The sequence below is a fragment of the Pomacea canaliculata genome, linkage group LG2, assembly GCF_003073045.1.
Source record: "Pomacea canaliculata isolate SZHN2017 linkage group LG2, ASM307304v1, whole genome shotgun sequence".
Lineage (NCBI taxonomy): Eukaryota > Metazoa > Mollusca > Gastropoda > Architaenioglossa > Ampullariidae > Pomacea > Pomacea canaliculata.
The window spans coordinates 15,194,711-15,217,665 of record NC_037591.1 but is presented as its reverse complement, the minus strand read 5'-3'; the positions used below and the strand labels follow the sequence as shown (position 1 = coordinate 15,217,665).

General features: G+C 36.4%; 1 protein-coding gene across 1 annotated transcript; it reads left to right on the top strand.

Moving 5' to 3' along the window:
* Positions 1-88: 88 nt before the first annotated feature.
* On the top strand, positions 89-22,629 carry LOC112558041 (kinesin-like protein KIF28P). The gene is made up of 25 exons (XM_025228226.1): positions 89-1,035; positions 1,496-1,702; positions 1,845-1,977; positions 2,284-2,363; positions 2,496-2,613; positions 3,074-3,185; positions 3,874-3,981; positions 4,794-4,924; positions 5,275-5,345; positions 6,203-6,263; positions 6,719-6,883; positions 7,105-7,229; positions 7,644-7,816; positions 8,312-8,443; positions 8,727-8,881; positions 9,132-9,280; positions 13,525-13,659; positions 14,681-14,764; positions 15,234-15,296; positions 16,004-16,150; positions 16,809-16,904; positions 17,045-17,197; positions 17,362-17,442; positions 17,776-17,914; positions 18,372-22,629. Exons 1-25 carry the CDS (start codon positions 988-990, stop codon positions 18,620-18,622), a joined length of 3,117 nt encoding a protein of 1,038 aa, XP_025084011.1. The 5' UTR covers positions 89-987; the 3' UTR covers positions 18,623-22,629.
* The last annotated feature ends 326 nt before the right edge of the window (positions 22,630-22,955 follow it).

Genomic DNA, 22,955 nt, shown 5'->3' with positions numbered 1-22,955 from the left:
CTCCCTTAACATTTTTATTTTCCATTCATGCATGGAATAGCTAGAATGGTCTCACCACGGACATGTGTACAAGTTCGTGGTCTCGTTGATTAACTGCAACAAATTTTCTGCTTATTACTGTTTGTAATGTAATGTGAAAAGAAATAAGCAAGTGTGTGTTTTACTCATTACATAAACTGCTACTCTTGTGGGATATTGCACGGTGGGTAGGGTCGGGGGTGAATCTGTAGAAAATATATATATCAAAGTTGACGAGGGTCATGTACGTAATTAAATGCAACAGAAAACATCAATTGAAATTATGAAAATGCGCTAATAGATAAATTGATTCTGAATTCTGTAGAGTACTGAGAACAAGACATAGGAAGAACGCTATACCACGAACTGCACATAGTGTGTATATGTACTTGACGTCAGCCTTCCGTACCGTCTGCGGCCAATCTGCGTTATACCATTTGTATAAGGGATCACTGGGCAGTCAGAATAAGGTCATTGCGAAATTATCTACGACCAGCACTACAATATGTCGATCGACTGACCAGACAGTGGTAGAAACATAGTTACGTCACAACATACATTACTAGCACGTGGTAGTAGCGCACTGCATGGTCTGGCTTGAAAGGACTTTTGGACATTATTACCAAACTGTGTACAACAAGACTCATCGTTTACAAATTGTTGTTTATTATTTTTACAGAAATTGTTATTTCTGAGGCTGCTTGCAGGATAACAAAACAATTAAAGCTAACACCGCCCAAGAATAAAGACGAAACATTTTGGAGCTTAACATAATATCTTCCCCAACGAGCAGCACCAAATGACGACCTTAGCAACCAAGTATGGACGTGTAAATAATGCACGACCAACGCTGTCACTGCACCCATGGTACATCCATGGTAAACATTGCGACACGCACTTACATTTCTCCAGTCGAGACAGTCGTGTGCGCACTCTCAGGCTTTTCGGGTTCAATCATCTATTGCTGCCATGGCAGAAGAAGAAAATGTAAAGGTTGCTGTTCGTGTGAGACCATTCATATCCTTTGTGATTATTTTTTCGCATGGTCATGTACTTGTGTTTCACGAGCTATAACCAGTACAGTTCTGTATTTTTAATGTACTATTTTAAATATTTACATTAATGCTGTTTGAAGGAAAATGGGTATAAATTCTACCAATCAAATCAGCACGAACAAGTATAAATAATATAATCCAGAGTTAGGATAATAGAAACTATAGGGAACTATTATTTTTAGAACTTAATTCAATCCGCGTTTTGGGGATTTTACGTAGTTTGAAATTCAGTAATATATAAGTACGAAGAACAGTACTTATAGCTAGATATAGTCGTATACTTATTCACATATAGAGACATATTAATGAAATTGATGAATTCAGCCAGTATTTGAGAGAGGGCGAAACAAATCCGTGATGCAGTAGATCTTATGTGAAGTGTGTTACTGACATTATAAAATTATTCCTTTAACTATTCAAACAACAGCCGTGAGACAGGCCGAAATGCTAAACTTATTGTTGATATGACTGGCTCAACAACCAGCATCACTGATCCAAATAACCCCAGTGACGTCAGGAAGTTCACTTTTGACTACAGTTACTGGTCTCATGATGGTTGCAAAGCAGATGGCAGTGGATATTTTGCTGCTGATTCCTCCCACCCTAATGGTAAAAAGTATAGCGACCAGGTAAGCAAAAAAATGCATGTTAATGGATACTTATAAGTGTGTGTGTGTGGATACATGTGAGAAAGAGAAAAAGGAAATAGATAAAAAATCCTCATGAAATTTTATTTTCAATTTGCAACCATCGAATGTCTTTATGCTGCAGAAACGTGTGTACAACGATTTGGGTGCAGGAATTCTCACCAATGCATGGAATGGCTATAACTCTACATTATTTGCTTATGGGCAAACTGGATCAGGAAAAAGCTGGTCAATTGTTGGCTATGGAGTCAACAAAGGTAACAGGCTTATATAGATATATGATTTTGTTGTTAAATAATTTTTAGTATTGAACATTTTGTTTAAAAGATTTGTCTCTTATGGATCCTCTTTTATATGTGTGTGTGTGTGTGAATGAAAAAGAGAAAGAAACATAAAAAGAAAGAACATCCTAAATTGAAAGAGAAATATTTTGAAGAAAATTTTGCATAAAGATTTTAGTATTTTCGTTAAGTTTCTGCAAATATTTCATTTGTTTTGAAGCAGGAGTTTATTTTATTAGTAAAACTTAAAAAGTATTATTTTTTGTATATGAATCGTTGTAGGTGTTGTACCTCTCTTCTGTGAAGCTATCTTTAAAGGCATTGATGAAAAGAAAAAATCTGGTGATAAAACAGAATTTGAGGTGAGACACTCTTTATTTCTTTGCAACTTATAAGGTCAGTTAGCTAAGCTTTAAGGACATCATAAATTAATGATAAATCATATATCTATATATATTCATTTTCATGCATAAAGCAATTTGTTTTTGAAACAGGTGAGCTTTAGCATGCTCGAGATCTACAATGAGCAAGTCCGTGATCTTTTAGATGCCAAAGGGGGTTCTGTGAAAGGTGGTTTGAAGATCAGACAGCATCCAAAGAGTGGTTTCTATGGTATGTTGAGCCATCCTTAACCAAAAGTTGACTTAAAGGAACGGTACGGTATCTTTGGATGTTTTTAGTTTTAGTGTGTCGTACACATTCAAACTTCTGTAATTTTATTAAGGAGCTGTCAATACTTTATGGACAGTTCAGTTTCTTAAATGACAAATTGCATGTTGGGATATAAGGTCAAATTTTTTCCTCATACCACAAGTCAATTTGGAATGCTGTATTACCTGAAGCATTGGCAGAGAGCTAAGATCAAACTTAAACATGATTAAATTTTTTCTTGTCTTGGTGTTCTTTTTTCATCACTATTTCAAGTTTTGAAGGCCACATGATAGCTTGGTTTAGGAATGGGCAGGAAAGTATCTGCTTATATTAATACAAAACAGTAATTTAAGGATCACCTGATTAGTCTTATAGAAGATCTGTCTTTCAGCTGATGTAATACTGTTTTCTTGTGGTTCAGCTGAGGGGCTGATGGTAGTTCCAGTTGTTAGCTATCAGGACATTGAGAAGAGAATGGAAGAGGGGACAACTAATCGCACCGTAGCTGCTACCAATATGAATGCCACTAGCAGGTGACTAAAGTACTTACAATTAGTATCCTTATCTATCTGAGACTGATAAATAAATGAGTTAACAGTCTTTCTTTTGTGATATATGTTTGTGTGCAAGCAGCATGCATGTTAATCCATTGCCAGACCAATCAATAGTTGAACTCACTGACCACTGGAGATTCACTTCATGACTGTGATTGCCACTGTTTGAATGTGTAGTGACAAAAAGTGCATGATGACTGATCATCACACTCAGGGCCCAGTGCGTTAATACATGATTACTTGCTATGGGCAGTTGTAAAGATTTACAGCTTTAAATATCATCTTCCTTGTGGCTTTCACCATGAGCATGGGAGAAAGTTTTATGTAATAGCAGGTGCAGGATTGGGAATTGGGGTGTAAGAAAAGTAATTGTATCGAAAATAGTCTCTCTTTCTTTCTCTGAAAAATACTGAAAACACTTCTTTTCAAACACAGAGTGTATTTCCCTTCTGTTTTTCTTTAATTTTCTTTTCTTTCTCTGCTGAATATACTGAATCACTTTGCAACATCATTTGTTGATGACATGAACAAAAAGATGAGAATACAATCAAATTAAACGTTTATTGAACTCATCATTTATATTTTGTGTATTACATATGCATCCTTATAAAGTATTGAAAATGCTATAGTTTCTTCCTTAGATGTCAATATAGTTGTTGTGTTTCAGCCGTGCCCACACCATTGTTGGCATCACTTTTGTGCAGAAATTTAAGAATGCAGCTGGAGAGGAGACCACAAAAACTGCTGTCATCAACCTCGTTGATCTAGCTGGCAGGTGAGCAGATAGATTAAGCTTAATCAAAATGTACATGTTATTGCACATGTTCTGCATTAAGAGCAATTTTCAACTTGTACAACACACACACCTTTATTGGATACAGAGTTCTTCGTTAGCCTGTGATACAGGTAACATTCAAGCTCAGGGTTAACATGTAATGAAATATCCTTAGTAATATCTAAAAATAAGTTCATTGAGGAGAACTGTGGATGCTAGGCTAAGTTCTTCAGTTTTCAATTTTAAAGTATAGGTTGTTCTGCTCTGTAGTCCGAAGTCATTCAGTGTAGGCAGAATATATAAGACAGTCTGTTATTATTAAGTGCTTGTGAAAGCTCAACAGAGATGGAACTAAAGCAGACCTGTCTGTCACTTCATTCATGAGGATTCATTATGTCTATGAGTTTAAAATGAATTCATGAGTGTACATGCACTTTGGAAACAAAGGGAACATGTTCATTATGTCCCTTTATAATCGCACATTGATCACAAAGGATTGATGATTATTTGAGGTACATTTCTAAGACTACATCAAAGTACTTTAAAAATGGTAAAAACCAACAAATATAATGATGTTTTGTGAGGTTTTTTTTGATTACTTTAAATATCCTGTTTCATTGTTTGGAAAAATGTGAACTGAAAAAGAAATGCCAAATGCAAAATTAGGCTTTTGTGATTTTGTTCTTTTGAATTGCATGATTTTGTCTTTTTGCATTGTAGCATAATCAATCACTACATGTATTTTCTAAAAGTTATGTTATGATGATTTGAGACAATGAGTATACTATCAGTTCAACTATTTTATAAATTAGTGAGCGTGCAGAAAGTACAGGGGCCACAGGAGACCGGCTGAAAGAAGGAGCAGCTATCAACCAGTCTCTTTCTTGCCTTGGCAACTGTATTTCTGCTTTGGCTGAAAATTCAGCTGGCAAGAATGTCAAAGGTTAGTATGAGTTTTTTTTTAAAGAAGGAAAAAATGCTAGTCATAATTGATGTTGAGATGGTGCAATTGTAATAATGTTGATGTGGTTATGATGACATCAATTGTAGTAATGTTTAACCTTTAAAGCGTTCCTAAATTAAATTATAGGAAGGAATATAATAAACAGTTTTATGAAAATAGAGACCTTTTCCATGCACAATCTATGATTATATTTGAGGATGTTAGAGCAAAGGGTCAGGGAAGATAAGTTTAGATTTAAAATTATATCTGTTGTATATAGGGTACATCAGATTTGTCTTTTTTAATATGCTGATGAAAATGTCAATGGGAAAATCTTGCTTTAATTTCAGTGCCTTTCCGTGACTCCTCCCTAACAAAGCTGCTAAAAAATGCTCTTGGCGGGAACAGTAAAACCATCATGGTCAGCTATTTTTTTATTAAAAACAATATTTGAAATAATTTTTAATTGTAATATTTATATTGCCATATCTTTTAAATCTGTTATGATAGTGTTTGCTTTCATGAGATTCACACAGACAATTTATGCATGTAACTGTGATATGTTGTTTAGGATTTTAATTTTTAAGCCACCTGTAAACTTGATACACACATATTCTCTTACATGCTTTCCCTTCTTTACATTGAACTAAAAAACAAGGACCTGCCATGCTATTTACTCTGTGAGTAATATGGTATGGTCTTTATTTGCTTCTTTTCACCTCTGGGAACCAATTCAGCTAATAATATATGGAAAGATAAATAGTAAGGGTATTAGTTGCTTAGAAATTTTAAGTGGCTCACTATGTCTAGGCCACTACATGTGGAAAGTAGACTCAAACCCTGACCCTTTCCTGAAAATCAGTTGCTGTATGCAGGAAGCTCCAATTTTATTATTGTCACAATAACACATCAAAATTTGGATGCGGAGCTCTCGATAGCTGTTTATTGTACAATACAGCACTGCAACAAGGGCTCCTGCATCAGAATTTTCAGGTGGTATAGCTGTTTATTGTACAATACAGCACTGCAACAAGGGCTCCTGCATCAGAATTTTCAGGTGGTATCGTGATGATAGTCCAAATGGGGATTCCTGCATAGGAGGTCAGGCCTTTATTCATTAAAGGGTGGTCCAACCAAGAAAGGTTTTACACAAACTTCACACTTGTGACTTTCTAATCCAGTTGAACATATTAAATATATGGTTGTTGATCTCCCCTTTTAATAATGCCAGAATATTTCAGTTGTTTAATGAGACTACTGCTGTGACTGTCTGGTCAGGTTGCTGCACTTAGTCCAGCAGATATCAATTATGAGGAAACCTTATCAACACTAAGATATGGTGAGAACAGAATCAGCCATTCTACCATTGCAGTTAGAAAAGCAAACTTTTAAACCAATTGAACTTATTCATTATGTGCTTTGTCAGTAATTCACAAGCTGTGACTGAGTGCTACATCACTGTTTAATTTGTTCATTGGCACAAGATGGATAGGCCATCATCACCAAACATTGTGTATTAATTAATTCAAAATAATTCTTGAGACATAATTTTCTTACACTTTTGTACAAAAATATACTTCACGTACCTTCAGATGTCTTATCATTTGTTACCAATTATAAAAGTGGAAGAAAAAAGGCAAAATTATGAGAGATGAGATTGATGAGACTGTATATGTGTACTGTGTAATTCACCGTCTTTTTGCTGATATGTTGTATGTACGTATGCTACTATATGTTTCAAATTTTATGTTGTTTCGTTTGTTGTGTATTTGCACATAATATTGGGTGTGGAAGCTGATCGAGCCAAACAGATCAAAACAAAGGCATCAGTAAATGAAGATCCTACGGAAAAGCTCATCCGGGATTTACAGGAAGAAAATGAAAAACTAAAAGCCATGCTTGGTGGCCAAACCAAGATGGAGGTGATGAAAGGGGATGCTGATGATCTTGATGAGGCTGGTAAGTGGGTTTTTTTTTTCAATGATTGCATTTTAAACTAGAAATTAATACTCTTAAGTTAAATGCAAGACTAGTTCAAAAGAAAAATGTGATCTCGTCTTTGGATGAGCCAGTACCAAAGTTGCTGTCTGTTGAGACTAAGGTTAGATTTATGTATATACTTATCAGAACCACCAAGAAATAATATGTAACAACCATTAATATCAGAACCTTCTTATCAGAACTAGCCAAGCTGAAATCAGAGCTTGAAGATGAGTACAAGAGTCGGGTGGAAAAGAATCAGAAGCAGATGGAAGAGATGCAGAAAACATTTGAAGAACGACTGAAAGAAGCTCAACTTTCTGGGGTATTTAGTCAATATCCTTTTACATGAATCTTTTGTGATAATTTCTATATTAGTACAGTAGGCTTAGACTGCAACTCTATCATTATAATAAAAAGTGTGCATGTGTGTGGAGGGGAGTGTGTGACTATTTCAATATTTTATGGGATTGCAACTATCTGCTAAATTTCAAGTTTTAATGCTGATGACTTTTTAAAGTCATTTACTGTTAAAAAGAACAAATACAACAAAAAGACTTGTGATGTAAATTTGTGATATGTATAATTTTGGTACATTTGTTAGACACTATTATGGATGTACTTGTGCATTATCTAAAACATATATAATTAAAGTTACAAATTTATTTAACTGTAAATAGAAGTAACAACATTTTATTACATTGACTTCTGATTCTTGTATTTATATACAATAAAAAAGGGAACGTCTCCAACTAGTCAAATTTCCGAGAAGAGAAAAACTACTCCACACATGTACAACCTGAACATGGATCAAATGTTGTGTGGTCATATTGTCCACTTTTTTGAAGCCCCAGAGACAACTATTGGCAATGGGCGAGAAGAGAGTACAGAATTAGTATTGAAAGGACCTGGGTAAGCTTCATTTACCATGTTATCCACATTATACATAAAACCAGAAATTTATGTTAGTTTGTGTAGTTCTAAAATATGTACCATGTTATTGTTTGGAAGGGTTTAAAATATGAATAAAATTGGCTATTAGTCTCACTATCTGCCATCTTAATATTTCTGTTTCTTAAACTGTAAGACAGCCTTTCAGGTAATCAATTGCATGTGTTTTATTATACATGTTTATGTCATTTACCTTGTTATATAATGTTATTATTATTTATGCGCTTGCAAGGATGAGTTTTGTCTCTTTTCATCACAAATACAAATCAATATAAATTACCAGGCCATTCAAAAATCTCCTTGTTGCCTATATCCTTGCAAATGTTATATTGTGCTAATAATTTCCACAGGTTTGTTCATTGTAATCAGAAGTGGGAATGCATGAAATTATTTTGCTTGAATTAACCTAAACAAAGCTATTTATATACCAGTATGATATAAATATTGATATCACAGAATTGCTGGGCGTCATGCAGAGGTCAGAAAAGAAGGAAGTGGTTTTACCCTTGAACCTCTGGAGCAGAACACTCGTCTGACCCTCAACGGGAAGGCAGTTGTTGCTAAGACACCTCTAAAACATAATGACAGGTATAAACATTGATGTACATGCTACTTTTTTAGTTCTTTTAATGTGACATTTTTATCAAGGTATCATCCATACCATCTATGACTGTCACAACTGCAGAACAGAGCAACCTGTCACCATCACCGCTTCCACCATAACCTTCATTATATTCTTCTCATTGTAAAGAGCAAGCCAGACCAGAGAAATATTAGCACATTTTCATCTCATAGGTACTTAAGAAATGTCCCATTTATTTCCTTGTTGCATTATCTCCTGTCTCACTGGCTTTATGCTTCTGTTTTACAGAATTGTGTTTGGGACCACACAGTACTTTGTTTTCTGCAATCCCAAGGAGAGGGATGCATCCAAAACACCATACCCTGAAGTCACATTTGAAATGGCACAGCAGGAAATTGCTAAGCGTTCAGGATTTGATACCAGCTTAGAAAACAAATCGAGAGGTATATGTGCTTAAATATTTTTCTGGAAACCATCATCTTTCTAACCATGATTCTTTGTGATGGAGAGTCCCAAAATGACTGCAGATAGAACTTTGTATTTTGTCTCAAATCTACAAATATTAAGGTTAAAAATTTTAACAGAATCTATATGAAGAATGTATCATAGACCACAAAATAAATCAAAGTGAATATTATGTCTAGCTTCTGACTGAACTTGACTAATTAAACTTTTGTGGTAATGCTGCTATAGATGAATCCCTTCTGCAAGAGGATATTGTGGAACTAATGCCGGCTGTCGAGCAAGCAAACTCCATTTCAGAAGAGCTCGATAAAAAGATGAAGTTTGAGATGATGATAGTCTCACCTGAAGCCAGAGGAGAGCTGAAGGGGCGGACAGAGGTAAGTTGCAGAATGTCTGATTAATCACTTGCAGTTGTGATGATGGATGGTTGTGGTGATAGCACCAATAGTAAATGTTATTAAGAACCATGCCAGGAAGGTAGGATAGTTATTATGAACAATGCCAGAAGGTAGTAATAATTATTATCAATCATGCAAGAAAGACTTTTCAGATTTCCCCTTATAACCCAGCCACATTACTCCGGTCTTCATCTGATGCCTGTACACCTACATTTCTCAACCTTTTACTTGTGACACCCCCCAGAAGAAAAAAAATTACATCCACGCGACTCTAAAGACAGCGATGGGGGCACTAATTTCATTAATACTAATATGAGATATCAGAAACATAAATAAAAAAATTGCCGCCTTCGCACAACCTTATTGTGGGGCGTGCCCCACAGATTGAGAACCACAGCTGTACACTATCTAGCTCTGTCACCAGAACAACCACAAAAGGTCACAAAATTTTTAGTTAGTGTGCTGCAAAACAGTGGAACTGTCCTCCTTTCCATATCTGTTATCTACCCATAATTGAATCTTTTAGTTCAGTTCAGTTATGCCCTTCGCCCCTCCTGGTGCATAGGCCATCGACGACTGCTCTCCAACGCCTCCTGTCCTGGGCTACCGTCACCAGCTGACCCCATCCAAATCCGGTGAGCTTGGTGTCGGCGGCGAGGTCCCGTCTCCAGGTGTTTCTCGGCCTTCCTCGCTTTCTCTTTCCCTGGGGGTTCCACGTCAGCGACTGTCTTGTGACGTTGGATGTTGGTTTCCTTAGGGTGTGTCCTAGCCAACCCCATCTTCTCCGCAGGATTTCCTCCTCTATGGGCTGTTGTTTCGTTCTCTGCCACAGGTCGGTGTTGCTTATCCTCTCTGGCCAGTGAATTCTGAGGATCCTGCGCAGGCACTGGTTGACAAACGTTTGGATCTTCTTCGTTGTGCCCTTGGTCGTCCTCCATGTTTCTGCTCCGTATAGTAGGACTGACTTGACGTTGGAGTTGAAGAGACGGATCTTTGTCGTGTAGCCTATGCTCCCGGAGCTCCAGACCCTTCCAAGCTTTATGAAAGCGCCTCTTGCCTTGTTAATTCTTGTCTTTACATCCGCGTCTGTCCCTCCCTGTTTGTCCACCACACTCCCGAGGTAGGTAAAGGTGTCGACTTCTTCTAGCGGCTCCCCATCCAACCTGATTGGCTCTTCGCAGTCAGTGTTGACCTTCAGGATCTTGGTCTTGCCCTTATGGATGTGTAGCCCCACTTGTGCCGAGGCTGACTGGATCTCTGATGTCTTTTCTTGCATCTGTCGGTGGCTGTGGGACAGGAGTGCCAGATCGTCTGCAAAGTCAAGGTCGTCTAGTTGGTTCCACAGAGTCCACTGGATTCCATTTCGCCTTTCATTGGTGGCTTGCTTCATCACCCAGTCGATTGCGATCAGGAACAGCAACGGTGAAAGCAGACAGCCTTGCCTGACCCCTGTCCTCACCTCGAAGCTTCTTGTTAGCTGTCTTTCATGCACTACTCGGCACGTCATTCCCTCATATGAGTTGCGGATCAGGTTGACGATCTTCCTCGGGATGCCATAGTGTCTCAGCAGTTTCCACAGCGTCTCTCGGTCCACACTGTCGAATGCCTTCTCGTAGTCCACGAAATTGACGTAGAGAGGCGAGTTCCACTCTATAGACTGTTCTACGATGATCCGCAGTGTTGCTATCTGGTCTGTGCACGATCGGTCTTGTCTGAAGCCTGCCTGCTGCTCTCGAAGTATCTGGTCCACTGGGCCCTTCAGTCTCTCCAGTATGACTCTGTTGAAGACCTTGCCAGGCACGGACAAAAGAGTGATGCCTCTGTAGTTCTCGCATCGGCTGAGGTCCCCCTTCTTGGGGATCTTTATGAGATGTCCTTCTTTCCAGTCTGCCGGGACCTGTTCCTCTTTCCAAACCCTCTCAAACAGTCTGTGCAACATGTTGACGGATAGGTCAGGATCGGCTTTCAGTGCCTCTGCTGGTATCTCGTCTGGTCCTGGGGCTTTACTATTCTTCAGTTGTGTTATGGCTCTTCTGATCTCGGTTTTGGTTGGTTTGTTGCAGTTGATCGGTAGGTCTCTCGCTGCTTCTTCGATGTCTGGTGGATTTACTGGTGGTGGTCGGTTGAGCAATTCCTCAAAGTGTTCGGCCCATCTGTTCAGCTGCTGGTCTGTTCCCATCAGTGTGTTGCCGTCTCTGTCCTTGACTGGTCGCTCTGAATGTCTAATCTTTCCTGTCAGCTTTTTGGTCGTATCGTACAGTCTCTTCATGTTCCTACTTGCTGCTGCCTCTTCTGCTTCTGTTGCTAGCTCCTCTATGTGGTTCCTCTTGTCTTGTTTGATGCTCCGCTTCACTTCGGCATTTGCTGTGCTATACTCTTTCTGCGCTATTGCCTTCTCCGATCTAGTTCTACTGTTGTTGACTTCAGTTTTCTTTCTCTTTCTTTCGAGGATCTTCTTCTGTGTTTCTGGTGTGATCCATTCTTTCTGTTTTGGTTTCCTTCTTCCAAGGACTTCCTCGCATGCTGTATTGAAAGACTCTCTGATGTTGTTCCACTGGGTCTCGATATTTGGGGGTGTCTCTTCGTCAAGTAGTTCTTGGAGTGCTTGAAATCTGTTGTGGACTGCTGTCTTGTATTCTTCTTTCTTCTTGGGGTCTTTCAGGTAGTTCACGTTGTATCTTGCTTTTCTTCTTTCGTGGTCTGTCCAGTTCTTCTTCAGCTTTAGTTTAAGCTTTGCTGTCACAAGGTGGTGGTCGGACGCCACATCTGCTCCTCTCTTGACCCTGACATCCATCAACGATCTTCTGAACTTTTTTGCGATGCATATGTGGTCTATTTGGTTCTCTGTCACATGGTCTGGTGAAACCCATGTTGCTCGGTGGATCTTCTTGTGTGGGAACACGCTTCCACCAATCACGTAGTTGTTCATGGCACAGATGTCAGCAAACAGCTCCCCGTTGTCGTTCATGTCTCCTAGACCGTGTTTCCCCATCACTTCTTCATATCCTGTATTGTCTGCTCCAATCTTAGCATTGAAGTCTCCCATGAGGATATTGATGTCTCTGTCACTCAGTCTGTTCAGGATGCTCTGCAATTCGTCGTAGAAGTGCTCCTTGGCGTCTTCACTGCTGTCGTTGGTTGGGGCATAGCACAGGATCACATTCATCTTTAGTCTCTTCTTCTTTGTAGAGAAGGACGCTGTGATGAATCGGGGACCTCTTGCCTCCCAGCCAATAAGCGCCTTCTGTGCTTCCTTCTCCAGCATGAACGCTACGCCCTCTGTGTGTGGTGCGCCGTCTTCCTCATGCCCCGAGAAGAGGATCAGCTCGCCTGTTGCCAATCGCTGTTGTCCTGACTGCGTCCACCTAGTTTCACAAAGTCCGAGGAGTGACAGTTTGTAGTCTCGCATTTCTGCTGCTATCTGGGCTGCCTTTCCTGCCTCGAACATAGTGCGCACGTTCCACGTGCCCATGGAAAGTGTTTTCCTGGTCGATAGAAGGGTGGTCGGTGTTGTAGCTTCCGAAGATCGGCTTTCACCGCAACACGTCATACTCCCTCTAGGTGAAGGCCCTTCCTCTTCCAGGACTGTTGGCCATTGTTTTGCTGTTGTCGATGTTTTTGTAGCAAGGGTTTGTTTTACGGGGTGGGGGTGCTAGCCCCACGCCCAACCCTCCTCCTTTTTCAGCCCGGCTTGGGACCGTCCTTGGCGGAGTTAATTGAATCTTTTAACATGCATTAAAAACACATTTGTTCCATGGGCATTGCTCCATATACTGATTAACATAGCTGTCAATAGTTGTAATTATAGATGATTGACTAGTCTGCCTTGTCTTTCTTTGCAGATTTGTGACACTCTCTATTTTTATTGTTTGTTCATCGATTCCTCTGTGTCTTTAATTGCTTGTCTGCATAGCTGTTTCTCTTTCCATCCCTTCATATTCTGTTCATGCTTCTTTGTGAGTGTGATTATGTGCTATATAAATTAGATTTTTATTATTATTAAGTGTGAAAGCTGCTGCTATTCTTCCAACATAAGCAAAAGTGAAAAAGTATGATGCTTTAACATGATTGGCATATGGTGATTTGCAATATTTACATTCCTGGCTGACAGCTATTGCTTACTTTGAGTTTTAGTTGGATGGAAAAACATTTAAAATGGTTTAGTTTGATAGTTGTATAAATATACAGCATTACTGTTTCACTTCACTATATTTCTTTGGTAGGTGATGGTTCGTGTCATAAACTTGGAGACAAAACATGAGTGGGTCTGGTCTCGGCAAAAGTTCCTGAATCGTAAATATATCATGCAGGAAATGTTTCAAAACTTCCAGGAAAAGGAATCATGGGATCTGCCTCCAGTTAGTTTTTGTCAAATTTTGACTTTATGATAAATAGCAAGGTCAGAAGAGTGAATGGAAGTGTGTGTGAGTGAGAGAGAGATTTGTCAAATGAACAAACAAATGAATGGAATTTATTGATAAGACTATCAACTTATTTCAAATGGTGCTTTTACAAGTATACAACAATACTTGTCAGAACATTTAATAATGAATTATTATCTTAAATGAATAATACATATAGATTGCACATTTATGATAATATTAAAATGCATACAGTATAAGAAGACTTCATATCATTTGTATAATTTCAAAAACAGTTCTAAAGTAGTTCACAGGTATGAATTTGTCTAGAAGATTTCCATAAGTAGGAGCAGATAACAATAAAATGAAGTTGGAACTCCTTAACTCATCAGAATGGCCAATGATGGTCTGCAGATAGAGAATTATTAACATGTCACAGAACACATACATAGAAAAAAATTAAGAAAACACACAGCAAACCTCAGTATTCTCAAGACTACACAAATATGTGCTCAAAGTGTAAAGTGAATTTTGTAGAATTCAAGGAATTCTTTTGATGTAAAATTAGAATGCCACTATTTTGTATCACAATCCTAAAGCCACTTTAAAAAAGGAAAAAAAGGTCTTGTCTCCAATAGACTAACTCCACCAAACATGACCAGGTCAGAACAACAGATAACACACAAAGGCCAAATTAATTTTGTTTCGAGGAGGAGAGAGAGATGGGGGAAGAGAATCTACATTTTTTCAGTAAACATGTTGACAGCTTTGAATGTTGTGCACAGTAGATTCCTGTATTCCTGTATTTTAATTAAAAAAAAAATTAATTTCAGTAAATAATTTCAGAGTAATCTTTGTTGATCTTCTTATGCAACAAATAGCATTTTTCAGTTCATGCGCCCTGAACTTTACACAAATTGGAGAAGACAGTTAAATCCGTTTGCAAAGAAAACATAAGGAAATGTATAGCTTTATTCATTGAAGTATTTTTACATGTACATGGCATATTTGATGACAGGAAAAAGATCCTTTCCTTGATGACATTGAAGAAGAGCACCACATTGGCAGTGCAAAGTTGTGGCTGAAGCCTCTGAGTTATATGGTAAAAAATAAGTCTTAGCAGTTAATAATATGCTAAGAAATTTGATGATTGTTTTTCTTTGTTTTAGCAAGATTTGTTGGTCGTAGCAACAGAAAATGGCAAGCGTGTGTGCGTGTGTGTGCGCATGTATATGTGTGCGTTTTCTTCCTCTAACTGGTAATTTTCTTATGAAGCTGCCAGTAATATAATAATAATGAACATTTTTATATCACTTTTCCATTGATTTTCTTAGAATACTTTTTACAGAAATAATAGGCAATCCTATTCAAATAAATGTGATCACCAACACCATGTACCCATATGCACATCAACATTAGGCAAAGTAAATACAGACACACGTTATGCACACTCATGGTCAGCACAGGGTCGCAGTGGAGGTCTGTGTTCTGAAAAAAAATTGTGTCTTAATATATTCACTAATTTTCCATTTGACTTAGCATTAATTCTATTTCTTGTGTTGCATTTTCAGATAGAGACAAAAGAGCAGCTGGAGATTGCCAACTTCAGTGGGCAAGAAGTAGGGTTATTAAATGTGAGTGAACTATGAACTATTTCAATTTTTGTTACACAAAAGAGAGTCATAAATATGACATATCTAATCCAGTAGTTTGGATATTTTCTTATGGTCAAAGGAATTTTAGTTGTACAAAACAGTGGAACTCTCTCCCCTATCTACCACCTATCCACCATCAAATCCTTCATACTTGCATTACAGTACATCTCTTCCATGACCATTAGCCCTAACTGCAGTTCACATAATGTTAGTCCACATTCTAAGTAAACAATATATTTCACAATGCCACCCACATTATCATTTCTGGAGATGTCAGTTGTAGTTAATGCACACTTAAGCAAAATCCAAGCAAATAACACTATACACTTGAAACATACACACTTGCCACATACTGGTATCGCTCTCTCTGTGTACTTATATGAAATCACAGCAGTTATATCACGAAAATCTCTTCTTTTACATACTTCATTGTTAATTAAATGCACAAATTGTTACAGGGTTACTAGGCTGAGAGAAAGTGGAAGGATTACAAAATTTAAATAGAAAGTTAAAGTGTATTGTTTATATACAATTTATGATTTTTATACTGAGATGAAAGTGGGGGAGGGGTGTGTATGTGTGTTACATACCTTGTGCTAGTGTATCTGTGAAGAAACACAATCACATATGTGAAGGTCTCATTTGGAAGGACAATCAGTTAACTCTGTCATCTCTAAATGGTACAGGTGGAAGCAATTCCTTGTGACTCTAAGGGGAAAGAGTTCACAGACAGTGATGACAAGTTTATTGAGGACCCAGAAGCACTCCGAGGTCAGAGCATCTCCTTTGTGGTAAAGATTGTCAGTGCGCGGGGTCTGCCTAATCGATTCACAGTGAGTCTTTAACCAATATCAGTGCAGCATTGCATTGGGAATCAGACAGTCAGATTCATTCAGGAGCACCCTGAAGATTTGCATACAGTTATACAGCAAATGTAACAGAACACAAACAAATGAATAAAACAATATAACCAACCATAAGTATGACAAGCATTTTATATTTACAACTAACCTTGTAAATTTGTAAAATTGTACAGTTAATCATAGTATATGAAATTAACATTACTTCTGATCTGAACATCTCTGATTTATTCTGATTTATTTATGCATGAAAATATTTAATGATAGTTCATGACTGTTACTAAAGAAAAATAATAATTATTTTTCCTTCTAATATAGTGCATGTAGAATCAGAGAGAGATCAGACGATTCTGATCCTGTATGTCGCTTGTACAGCATAAGTAGTTGCTTGATGTGCTGAGAGTTTGAGAGAAAAATAGGGATTAATAAAACACACATAAAACCTTCCAATACCCACCCAAACATTCTCACCCACCCACCCCACACAGCAACATCTGAACAAGATTCACTTGCATATTATTTTTTCTTATATTTGCTTTGTTGTAATTTGTCATTCTCTTCTTAATTTTAAATTAATTGAAATAAAAATTTTGTTTTCAGGATATGTACGCTAAATTTAAGGTGTATTTAGATGAAGGAATACACCAAAACAAACAAAATCAAGGACACATCAAATCCTGATTGGAATTTCAAGAAAGTCTTCACTATGAAGCAACTGGATGATGTGGTGAGCTTTAATCATTCATAACTGAATTAGTAAAAAATGCCTTCATGAAGAATAACGTAGTGTCTGATTAACATTTTTTTCAGAGCAGTAACTAGTGCTTGACTTGAAAAATGAACTGGAATATTTTTGTTTGTCTATAGGCCTTGGATTATCTTAGAGATGGAGCCATCATGATTCAGATTTGGGGTCGGCAGAAACCAATCAAAGCAAAAAAGACAGTCAACACTCGTTTGGCAAATCTGGCTGCTGCTCGCACTAAAGGCGAGACTCCAGCTGCCAACACCAATGTTAAGGTAGATCATGGATTCTATGTGAATCGCGACTCAAAAGAATTTCCAAAATGGCTTATTTCATAAACACGTATCACAGTAAAATATTTGTAAGATATTTGTAACCATAACAAGAAGAATTATTTAGAAATAATGTCCTAGATCTTAAACAGTTTTTTCTTTAACAGATGTTTGATGCAGTGAAGATAAAGTTAATAATGGAGACAACTGTCCTGAAAAAGAGACAGGAGAAATTAGAGACAAAGCTGGTGAGTTCTCTTGAACAGTTCTTTTGTACAATTTGATTACCTTGAATACTCTTGACTTTGAGAGCTCCTTTCGAAAAGAAGAGAAATATAAATTAAAAGAAATAATCAGAGTAAGCCGTGTGTACACTGTATGAAAAATTTTAATGAAAGTATAAAGGAAAAGTGCAGCTTCTTGTGTGGATGTTGACAGTTTCTGAAAGCAAACTGATTTATAGCAATAATTAAGCTAAGTGAAGAAGAAATGTTAAGTTTATTTTGAAAGTGTACTTTTTTTGGACGCATCTCCACTGAACACAGTGATGTCATAATGTTATGTTTGATTTTGGCGTACAGCGACACTTGAAGCAGATGTTAGAGGTTGCTGAAGAACACAAGAAGAGGAAGATTTCTACAAAGCTCATCAAGGACATCTATAATGCCTCCACTGAGGATGCAGCTCAAAAGTGCATCAAGATGATACCAATGGAGAAAGGTAAATACTGGTATGTGTCTCAATAAACTCTCCTTTCAAATATTTCCATGCTTTGTTGTTATGTTTTGATTCATGTGCAGACTGCTGTCAGATGCTTTAAATTTTGATAGTGAATGAATCATACTTTGCACAGGTTTTAACGGATTTGTTAAATTGTAATTCCATGAACTTCTTATATCATTTATCCTAGTTGTTGCTTAAAGAGTGATTATCATCAGCAGGTCCTGTGCGTTTAAATGGTTTCCTCTCTGGTATTACTATGGCAGAATTAATGCTACATCTTGAATTGTCTTCAAAAACTTATATAAGAACCTTTCATGTGTGTTTGTGCTCAGGGTAACCATGAGTACAGGATTACAAAGAACATATTTATATACACCCACACACCTCCTCTCCCCCCAAAAAAAATGTTTAAATCTGATTATGTTCAAATAATATTCTTCATTCTCATATCCAGATGATGAAGACTCCTCCTCAAGTGAAGATGAGACCAAAAAACCAAAAAAGGATAAAAAAGCATCACCAAAAATCAAGCGCAAATCTTCTAAATCATCTGTACATTCAAATGATAAAGAGCACAAGAAGGAGCAGTCCCAATCACCATCGCCAAGTAAAACACAGAAAAATTCAGAAAAAAGGCAGATGACAAATCAGACAAAAAATCATCTGCATGTATACTTCTATAGGCCATTCATTTTATACTTATAAAGACACCATACATCCTTTTGTTTTGCATATATTTCTTTAAAGTTAATAAGAGTAAATCATTTGAGGAATATTTTGTGTGTGTAGCTTGAGACATTTTTACTTTTATTTGTTTGGAAAGAAATTTTTAATTTTTATTTACAGTATTTTAAATACCCTATACAGGTATTTTGCTCAGTTTGGTCACAGGATCATTGTTGGCATCTGATACTCAAGCAGCTGAAGTAACAGGTTTTTATATTCTGTATTCTGCATTATATGCTATAATTCATGTGACAGACTAAAGACAATGTGATCAGACTTACTGGGGAATTTTCTATGTGCCTTTCTTACATTTTAATTTACATTACAAGACAGTTATGAAATAAATTATTAACTTTTAAATTTTAGTATAAATCTGCACATGTGGCAGGGTCAAACACTGCATAATAGTTTTGTGATTTATAATGTTTATCACAAACTGTACAGTTACTGTTATATAATTTATGCCTGCAATACACAGGTCAGTTTACAGCTTTATTTCACCATTTCTTTTTTTGCGTTGGAAGCAAATTTTTCCTAGTTGTGGCAGTGGATACATCTGAGTTAAAAATGCCTTGTATGGTAAAGATTAAAAAGAAAGCCTGATGCTTTCATCAGTTTATGATTTAATGGGTAAACCTTTTTTATTGCTTTGGGAATACTAATATTTGGTCACCTTTGCTCAAGTTCTTTAAGGAATAGCACTTAAAAAAAATCTGTTGATATTAATATTAATGTGAATTTTTTGAGTTTTTGTTTTGTTTCAAATTCTGCTCAATCCATGTCATTATCAGCAATGTCATTTCTCTTACTGAAAAGTAAAATTGTATATATTTCTATGTTTATATATTTATATTCAAACGATATATAATGAATCATTATTTTGTCCATGGAAAGATGAAATGTGTGTTGCCTACTTGAATGAACAATTTTAAATTTTAAGGTCATATTCATATGCAATATTTATGGTCTATGCAGGGAGCTTTTGCATAATAAATCTCTGTGTTAAATACTCTCTCTTATACTGTAGTTTTAACAGGAAAATTAGTACATCATTCTTAAAAATAGATAACTAATTTATTGAAACTTAATTTTTTTAGAAATGTAATCAGATATACTATAGAAAATAAACTTTACAAAGAGTTATTTATATACAGAGATTTTTAATTGCATCAATTATTTGTCACAGAAGTGAAAAAGACTTGCTTGCAACTACTACCTGGAATTATTAATAGTACACTTAGGAGAGAACTTGCATTATTCATATTTGATCAGAACACATACTCTTTTAAGTCCCCAAATCTAATAGTATCTTTCATTTCAATTATATGATTAAAAGAAGGCAAACAAGTACTTATATTTTAATAACAGCTTATAATTTTGTTTAAGTCATGTCTTTAAGTATTAAGTGGAATGTAATTTAGTCCATATTGTTAGTTTTATCATTTATAATGTTATTTCACATTAACCATAAACAGTTTGGAATGTTTCAGTCTTTTAGTAAAATCTTTTGGCTAGCTAATTTTCAGCATCCTAACAATGAAGACCAATGAAGCACCAAGCTTAGGCCAATCTGGTGTGTTAGGTGGGTTTTTACATGTCACTTTTGTTTCTAATGAAGTGTCACAGATTTTTTTACAGCACTTTTGTCATTGTGCATTACCCAGCTGTGCGTTGCATGGCAGTCAGCATCTTTACAAATTGTAAATAATACAATACATTCCATTGTACAAACTCTAATGTAAAGATTAATTTAAAAAGCTATTATAATTAAATAGTTTCTTTGTCAACTCCATAAGACACCTCAGTAAAATTATGGATTCTGCACATCTTTAGGGACATAACACCTCTTAAACACTGTTGACATAACACTTTGTATCATATGAATTGAAAAGTAAATCTGGCAGCATGAAGTGTTATTAATAAATCTGTGTTTAGTCTTTGTTTTAGTTAGTAAGTCATGCCCGCTTAGTAGAAAAGTCATTATGTATTGCTTATATGTTTCTTTTTAAGTAGTAGGTCAGCTAAACAACAAACACTGCCAATAACCAGTTCAAGGGAAAAATAGAGACATGGTTCAAAGCTCATGTCTGCTGATACTTTTAATAATTATCTCTATTTAGACAAGAATCTATAAAAACTGCTGAGCAAATTCCAAGCTTATTTGAGGTTGCAAGTAAAATACCAGATACTTCACAGTGCAAGATAAGCATTTTGCAGTCACCTCTTTTGGCGTATATGATTAATGATTGAAAACCAGTTATCCAGATGTTTGATATAATGAATTGCAGACTAAACTGTTTGGTATTTATGAGTGCTCGCATGCATGCATGCGGGTACACATACATACACAGAGACCCACATTACAATCATTGCAGACACAGCTTTGTTCCATATCTCCCCTATGTCTGGATTGATTTCAAAGCAAGGCTGTGATATAGTGTAAATAAATATTTCAATACTTTTTTCCAGGTTACATTTTTTAAGTCTTTGATCATGAAATTTTTTCTGCATTTTGGATTTCTTTGTGTTGCAGCTTTTTTTATGTATCATTAGTTTTAATTGAGAGCACCATGGCAGATATGTGGGGGAAGTTTTGATATTTTGCTAAATAAACAAATACAAGAACATGAAGACTTATAGAAGCATAAAGTAAAAAAAAAAAAAAAGTTAAATATATGTCAACATTTTTTTCTTGCATGCACTGTTTTTGTGATGTGGTTTCTCAGTTTCTTGAAATCTCAGATAATAAAATAACAATAAACATGAATAATGTTTGCAATGTTCAGTGTTACCTATTCATGATTGATAGCTCTTTAGGCAAATTCTTTCTTTATTGCATTGTGTTACCACCCACTGCCTATTTTACATGATTCTCCCACTTCTGTTTTTTTTTTAATCAAACTCCCTGAAATAACAGTAGACAAGGAATGTGTTTTAATTTTCATGTTCAGTCTCAGGACACACAGAGGAACAGGAAAGAAATTGTCTTCCAGTTTTTTCTGTTGATTCTGAGAAGCACAAATATGTCTGGCTAGCTGTTACTGCTGTAAATAAGACATCTTTGACTCTACAGTTTAATCACAGATGTGCTTAATTGATGCAATCATGAACTTGTATTACCCGTCCGTTATGCAATACCATAATTAGATGTGTGATTCCATATTTTGAATGTGATTTTGTGAAGATTTAAGATTTCATCATAACCAGAAAGTGCAAATTTTAAACTTTTGTGTAGATGTTTGAAATTTTAAACTGCTGTACATGCAACTGAACCTTTCTTTATGAGTTTTCTCATGTAGAAGTAATTGAACTTACCAAAGATTGATGTTCACGGTTAGCATTTACAGTAATCATTTTGTTCTGTTTTCTTTTTTGCTGTTATTTGGTAGTTTGGATTCACGACTGTTTAAAGATTAGAATATAGTTAATCATTCAAGCAGTGAACCATGTGTGTGTGTGTATACATGTGTAAGAGAGAGATCACTTATATATACATATCAATCTCGATGTATTGATCTCAGAGTGCTATACCAGGATTACCTGATCAAGATGGCATGCTTCAAATCTAAGCACTTATATTCTTTAATTTAGATTTTTTATCTTTCAACCTTACGTCCTTTTCATACTGTACACCTTGTTTACTAACCATTCGATTTGTTGTAAATTTTTTTAGATCAGTTAAAAAAATCACACCTGTACACTGCACCTGCACGTACAGACATTCAAACCATCGAGAAAACACTTACCCAAGAATATCAACCACATAGATGGGCTTAAAAATATTGTTTACTGAATAGTTTCTTGGAACTAGATAACATTCTATGCAGATTGGAAATGTCACCTTTGTCACAACTATGATGCCTCAGACTTCATAAACTACTTTTGTTATCATATATGCTGTGTTAAGTGCGGTAAAGAATAGCTATGTTGGCACATTTGTTATTTTTCAATCACTATGAACAAATATATAACACTGGTGTGCGCTATAGTTTTCTTGTCTTTCATGTGGAACGAGCATTGAACAAATTTTAGGCTTAAATTTGAAGGCCAGCAGAAGAGGGCACAATCACCTGCACATGTGCAGGGCTATGGAAATGTAAACGACCTTCGCATTACTACTTGACACTTTGGGGGGGGAGGGCAAGAGGGTGAGTAATGCAAGTTGTCTGCTGTTTTGGAATGAGATAAAGTCGACAGGTGATGTATTGATTGAAACTATTCTAGCAAACACCAGCCACACTTTTCCATCCTCAAAATGATCCTGTCAGTATGACGCAGTTCTATCAAACAGAAAGTCTTCCGCGGACTTCCT